This window comes from Vigna angularis, chromosome 2 (assembly GCF_016808095.1).
Source record: "Vigna angularis cultivar LongXiaoDou No.4 chromosome 2, ASM1680809v1, whole genome shotgun sequence".
Lineage (NCBI taxonomy): Eukaryota > Viridiplantae > Streptophyta > Magnoliopsida > Fabales > Fabaceae > Vigna > Vigna angularis.
The window spans coordinates 46,325,950-46,333,350 of NC_068971.1; the positions used below are offsets into that span (position 1 = coordinate 46,325,950).

Here is a 7,401-nt window from a genome sequence, read left to right on the forward strand (position 1 = left end):
AATAGGGAAAAAGAAGCTATTATGTCGGTCAATTGGGTTTTTAGGAATGGTATTTTTAAGAAGAGTTTTTTTTAATGATTTAATGCGTTATTATCATGTGGATACTTTGATTTTTTTTATGTCAAATTCTATGATAATATTCTTTTTAATTGACTTTTTTAAATGTCTAAAAAAATTAAAAAATATATATTATTTGACACTTGAATATTTTACGTTCATTTGATACTATCTTTATTTATTTTTTACTTTCTTCTTTCTTGAAAAAATATAAAATTTTACTTTTTTTATGATCATTTTACTGTTATATTCTATATCAAATGAATATAAAAGTATATTATGGTACCATTACTCAAAAATTAAACATCACTATTTTAAACTAATGTCTAAAGCCGATATGATTGGTTTTTAGATTTTCCAACGTTATTCATATATATATATATATATATATATATATATATATATATATATATATATATATATATATATATATATATATATATATATATATATATATATATATATATATATATATATATATAGGGGTTTGCTAACGCGCGTACGCCTGTTTTTCAGTTGGTACATTTTAGCAATGTGTATCGGGTTTTAGTAGACAAAATTACCCTAATATATCATGAATTCTAAGTTTTAAGGTTAAGGGTATTTTAATAATTTTCATTCTCAAAACTAAAAAAAAAAAAAAGAAACCCCAAAATCCTTAGTCACCTCTCTCATTCCTCTCGATCCTTTCTCTTTCATCTTTCTCACTCCAACATTTTCTCTGTCATCCTATGGTAGCCCCAACTGAAAAAATCAGAAACACTTACCTAACCCTAATTCACCTTCCTCACTTATTCAATCTGTTTCTCTCTCATCTCCATACTTTCTGTCATCTCCATACAACAACCCACGATACCGCAATTTGTTGCTCTTACTCTGTTCGTTCATTTGTTTTCCTTCTTATTATTATTAAATTTCATTTTTAAATTTTAGAATTGCTCTTCTGTTCGTTCATTTATTTTCCTTCTTATTATTATTAAATTTCATTTTTAAATTTTAGAATTGCTCATGCTCTGTTCGTTTATTTGTTTTCCACTTTAATAACAAAATAATTGATGATGTTGATTTTTGATTGGAGGACTATGTTATATATTTTCCCTTCTTATTACTATTAAATTTTATTTTTAAATTAAGTCACGGTGACAGAGAAAAGGTTGGAGTGAGAGAGATGAAAAAGAAAGGGTTGATAAGAATGAGAGATGTGAGTAAGGGTCTCGGTTTTTTTTTTCAAATCATAGAAATTTCCATGCATCATTTGCACGTCTACACTACATTTCATTATATCTTTATCACAGTATACATTGAGTCTATTTATTGATGTGTATACATGACTTTTTTTTAGTGATAATTATTAAAATTAAAAAAAAAATTATTCCCTTGCTTGAAGTCTCTTTCCCTGAGTTATGTCAGTATATCTGCATTGGATTTGAATCTTCTGGTATATGCATGCCCGAAGATTGAAGCTTTGGAGCTTGTGAATCCTGAGATTGCAATGTCTGATGCACAGGTGACTGTTGAATTGAGTAGTTCAACGCTGAAGAAGGTGTATGTAGAATCAATCAGTTTGGACAAGTTTATATTGGAGGCTGACGGGCTTGAGACCTTGCACTTGAAAGATTGTGCACTTGAGTTCTTTGAACTCGTTGGCAAAGGGTCCTTGAAGCATTTTAAGATTGATGATGTTAGTGTTATACATCTTGATATTGGCAACACAGTTGAGGATCTTGAGACAGTGCATATCAGCAACTTCACAATTATATGGCCAAAGTTTTACCAGATGATTTCGAGATCATCAAATCTAATGGAGTTGTTTCTGAGGCAAAGTCTCATGAAGAATGCCAGATGTTAGCCAGTTTCACCACAACATGGGTTGGACATGATGAGGAGATACATTTTAAGTATGAATAGGATTTTTGTTAAATACCTTCATATAGCTCATGCTTTCTATTAAGTCTAATTATGTAGGCATATTTGTAGGTAACTCGTTCAATTCAAAAAGTTTATACTCAACTTTTAACTTGTTTGAAATCTTCTGAAATTTAGGTGACTGACCAACAAAGACAGTTCACGATAAACATTCAAAACTTGGATCACTCCTTGGTACACAAAATGGCCATGAACTAATTTTGAAATTTTACACTTTCATTTCTTTTATGGGAATTTTGATCTTATAATTAAGACCGTAAAAGTAAAACATGAAGTCATTAAATAAGTAAAACACTCCTTTTTCTGTAACACTGTGCTAGAATTGAGGTACTACAAAAAACAGTTTATGTATTTGTTGTTTTTTAACATTAGACTTATTTACATGAACATCTATATAAACACTTTTTTTAAGGAGAAGAAAATAAGAAAAAGAAAATAAAATAAGTTTCTCTAAGAACTAAAACTAGTTTATAATAAGTTAAAAATGGTTATTATTATTAAATGTTATGTAATAACGTATAATAAAAAAAAAAGGTATAGTCATTTTTGTGTTAGTAAATAATGAGAAAAATGAATGTCGTTTTTGGTATTTCATTTTTAGGAAATTTATGCGTTTTGTTTTGTCTCCATTTTCACCGTCTTGAAAAATATAGTGTAGTGTAATAAAGTTCTACTGAAAAAAGTAGTGCAACAATCACATAATATAACCAATATCACAAGTTTAATTAAGAGGAAAATATAACCAATACATGTCACTCTCAATCAATCACCTACATATTACAAATTAATGAAACTTTAGAATACAACAGAATCATGCATTACTTATTAGGAGATGATTGAGAAGCTAATAATGAATCTTTCTTCCTTTTAATTGGACAATTTCGTGAGTCATGATCGGTTCCACCACAATTAGGATAATGACAATGATGAGACTTCTTTGCAGCTTCAACTCCTCCTTTTGCCCTTGATCCTCTTGGTCGACCTTTTGTTTTAGAAGTGATAGGATTTTCAACATCACACTCATCAACATTTAAAACACCATGTTCTAGATCAATTGAATTTTCTTGAACATCATGCATGCCTTTTAAATAGTGAATGACTTTCTTTAACTCTTTAGTAGCTACTTCAACTCGATCTTTGGTCTTTAAAGATTCAACCTCTAAACATTGCACGAGTGATCGAAACTCAACAGAGGAGTTATCATTATAGTTGATTATGTGTCTTGATTGTGGGATCAATGAGCTTTCTCTTCTCCATCGAGAAAGAAGATATTCTTCTGGAATGCTAAAATAGTCATTCTTCAACAACACTCGAATAGCATGTCTACATAGTATCCCAGAAAATTCAAATTGTTTACAAGAACAACGAATTGAATTTTTTTCCTTTATCCAAGTTACAGAACGACCTCCATCAAGTTTGGTATAATGCCGCACCAAGTAAGAGTCATTGTTAATCACAGTTGCTGCATATTTTGTAGATAACTCAATCTCATGTTGAAGCAACTCAAAGGCATATGGTGTGAGTATGGATGCAGCATGTTCCTCAATCGGAAAACTCGTTTTCATTAGAGGATTATGATACTTTTGACGCATTCTCGCCTCTTCTCCAACTTGATTTCTAATGTTCACAACAACTCCAACCTTAAAAAAAGGAAATATGAAAAACTTATAAGTTGATTATAAAAAAGGAAGAGAAAAAACTTGTAGCACCAAACAATAATATATTCTTACTTGATTCACAAAGTCCACCAAACTCGTTTTAACATCCAAGAATCTTTTAATATATGAATTTATAGATTCTGAACGTCCGGTTGTCGTCATCCCAGCGAAAAAGAATTCTTTCAAATAGGCTAAGGCCCAAAATTGACGATGAGAATACAATGCCTCAATGTATGTGTTATTACTTACATGAAAGCGGTCAACCATCAAATCCCATTGTTGTTCAAAATCACTTTCACATTCTAAATTATATAGCCTATAAAACTCAGTTTTGAAGTCGTCATATTTTGTACCCAAAACGAAAGAAAACCAAGTTGGCAACTTTGTCGCAATATGCCATATGCAAAAAGCATGCTTTGTATTTGGCAATTCTGTTGAAACAACTTCTTTAAGTGCATGGTCTTGATCAGTTAGAATTGTTTGTGGATATTTTCCTTTGACAATGCGTACAAAACTCTGAAAATATAAAAAATAATAAAAATTATGAAAATACAAAAGTTAATATTTAAGAAACAAAAATAACAACAAATAATTATAACTTACCTTTAAAGCCCATGTGAAGGAAGGTATCTTCTCATCCCTTAATAGAACACAACCAAAAAAAATGGAACTTCCATGATTATCAATTCCAACCCATAGTCCAAGAGGCATATCATAACGATTAATCCGATACGTAGTATCAAAGACAACCACATCCCCAAAAGCTTCATATGCTCGCATCGAATCACCAAATACCCAAATAATATGTTCCAACTTGTTACTTTCATCCAATGTAAAATCATATTGGAAAGCATCATCTTTGTCTTTCAAATCTTTGCATAATTTGAGAACACCTGAAGCGTCGTTCTCTTTATCAATGCTACTTTGAGATTTAATAAAATTTCTAATATCTTTGTCCAGAAATGGTAGATGTCCTGCCTCTATCCCTTTCTCCGCTTCAAGCACTCTCATAATGAGACTTACCGAGCAACCAACTTTCGATAATAATAATATACGAGCTTGATCATTAATAGGGATATCACGATAAGCTGGAAGAAATCGAATTTCTTTCTCATCTAATAACGCATGATTATGAGAGTTTTCGAAACATGTAACCATCCATTTTTCCTCGAAGCCAAATGTTCTTTTAGATATCAACAATTTTGCACTACAATTACATCTGGAACTTTTTCGTTTCCTTTGGTTTTCTACTTCTGTAATTTTTCTTTGTTTAGCAACACCTGCTCGGTGACAAATAAACTTTCTTTTATATATATCTTCAATGTTATTGTTGATCCGTTTGTAACTATGTCCACGTCTAACTGAAAAACCAGAAGTCTTTGCAAATAAACAATAAAAATTGTAAGCATCGGTGTCGCTGTTAAACAATTTTCCTTTGTAAAGAGTTGAGTCATTGGCATATTCGCCTTCAACCATAGGTTTATTCAAGATCTCTTCCATTTCATCATCTTCACTAATATCTCTAATTTCATCATCTGCAGATGTTGAATCATCATCTCTAAATAACCCTTGAGGCCAATTACCAATTCCTTCGGATGTCATTATACTTGTGAAAATTAGATAAAATTAGATAAGACAAAAATTATAACTAGATGTACAAATTATATATATATATATATATATATATATATATATATATATATATATATATATATATTCATATAATAGACTATTTAACTTCTGCTCTTTTTCCATATACTTCTAACATAATCATGCATTTTACCAATATATGAATAATTTTTAATGTTCTCTTTTTATCATTTAGTAACGCATAAATATTCTTAATGTTTAATATGAAAAGCAAAAGTTATAAAAATTATAAAAGATCAGCAATTTCTTATATATGGAGACAATTTCTTATATATGGAGAGTCTTATAATAATAAACACTTTTCAAATTTACGAGAATTTAAAACTTGAATACACTTTTCTCATACCTGTGTTGGGAGTTGTTTAATGACATTGCAACTTCATCCACGCGATTACCAATCCCACGCTCCGTGACCTCCTTCGCACCGGGAACCTTCCAGAAACTTAGCCTTTCGTCCTCTGAATGATCCGAAAATGCAACCCTTCCTCTCAGTCTCACACAAACGCCAATATGTTTCTATTTTCTTATAACCTGAGTAACATTGCATACAATTAAATTTAGGGTTTATAAAAAAAAATGGAATCAATTTAAAAAGTAACAGTATATCTAATTTCTTTATTTATGCGATATGCAGTATTTTCGAATAACTTAATAGTCAAAATATTAAATCTCCTCAAAATAAACTATTAATTCTAAAATTTGAAAAATGAAATTTAATAATAAGAAGAAGGAAAACAAATGAACAAACAGAGTAAGAGCAACAAATTACGGTGTCGCGGGTTGCTGTATGTATGTGACAGACAGAGAGTATGGAGATGACAGAGAAACAGATTGAATAAGTGAGGAAGATGGATTAGGGTTAGGTAAGTGTTTCTGATTTTTTCAGTTGGGGCTACCATAGGATGACAGAGAAAATGTTGGAGTGAGAAAGATGAAAGAGAAAGGGTTGAGAGGAATGAGGGAGGTGAGTAAGGGTTTGGGGGTTTCCTTTTTTTTTTTTTTAGTTTTGAGAATGAAAATTATTAAAATACCCTTAACCTTAAAACTTAGAATCCATGATATATTAGGGTAATTTTGTCTATTAAAACCCGGTACACATTGCTAAAACGTACCAACTGAAAAACAAGCGTACGCGCGTTAAAAGAAAGAAATTTTTATTTTAGTTTTCTATGATTTAAAAACTATATGACGTTAACACTACATAAAACAAACGTATAAAATATATATGACGTCAACTCGTGGGTAATCTAACGTCAAATTATTTATTTTATTTACAAAAATATCATCTTTAACGTTTAATTTTTTATTTTATTTATAAAAATATCATCCGTTATCTTATGTTGACTTTTTTTAAGTTAATGATAAATGTTAGACATTAAAAACTTATTTTACACTAATAAAAATAATAATTAAAATATCAATAAAAAATTAAAATAAATAAAATAATAATAATAATAATAATGATAATTATCATATAGTTAGAAAATACTAGTATTGGTCATTGAAAAATTTAAGGTTTTTAGTATTTTCATTCAAGCGGTATATTCAAGTAAAATCAAAACAAGAATAATATTTATTTAATGTTGATTTTCACTTATATGAGTGATTGTAGCTAACTAGAATTGAAGCAATAAGCTTCAACTTGTGTCAACTTTATATTTTTTAAATGATATTAGTTCACTCAATCAACAATTTCAAATGTTTATTTTATTGTTTTGTTTTCATATTTTAATAGTTGAGATAATTATATGATTAAATTAATGTTATGGATATGTGTAAATAAGGGATGTTGGTCACTATAATGATATTACAAGTATGTGCGGAATTTTTTTAGATGTCAATTTTGGTATAAGTGAATTATAATTGATGTATTCATATACTAAGAAGATATGTTAGCCTCATGCTTATTCATGACTAATAAGTAAGAACCAATGATGTAATAGATATGCCCTTCGTACACCTGTGACCCATTGTAGTGTAATGAACATCAAAGCATAGTATTTTTTTATGCTTAATTTATTAAAGGCAATATCATTAGTTTTCATAGTTTTCACTTTGATTTTTGAAAAATGTTAATTATACTTTGATTAACACATTTAACATTTTAAAA

General features: G+C 29.3%; 1 protein-coding gene across 1 annotated transcript; it reads right to left on the reverse strand.

The window, feature by feature from the left end:
- Positions 1–2,801: 2,801 nt before the first annotated feature.
- Positions 2,802–5,141, reverse strand: LOC128195375 (protein FAR1-RELATED SEQUENCE 11-like). Its single transcript, XM_052872653.1, has 5 exons — positions 4,293–5,141; positions 3,887–4,157; positions 3,747–3,832; positions 3,065–3,623; positions 2,802–2,953 (listed from the first exon to the last, which is right to left on the reverse strand). Exons 1-5 carry the CDS (start codon positions 5,139–5,141, stop codon positions 2,802–2,804), a joined length of 1,917 nt encoding a protein of 638 aa, XP_052728613.1.
- Positions 5,142–7,401: the final 2,260 nt, after the last annotated feature.

Coding starts and splice junctions, on each gene's coding strand:
- LOC128195375 (XM_052872653.1), bottom strand. CDS start 5,141: ATGGAAGAGATCTTGAATAAACCTATGGTTGAAGGCGAATATGCCAAT. Junction 3,624..3,746: donor ATATTAAAAGATTCTTGGAT/GTTAAAACGAGT, acceptor CCTTTTTTTAAG/GTTGGAGTTGTTGTGAACAT. Junction 2,954..3,064: donor AGTCATTCACTATTTAAAAG/GCATGCATGATG, acceptor GTCGACCAAGAG/GATCAAGGGCAAAAGGAGGA.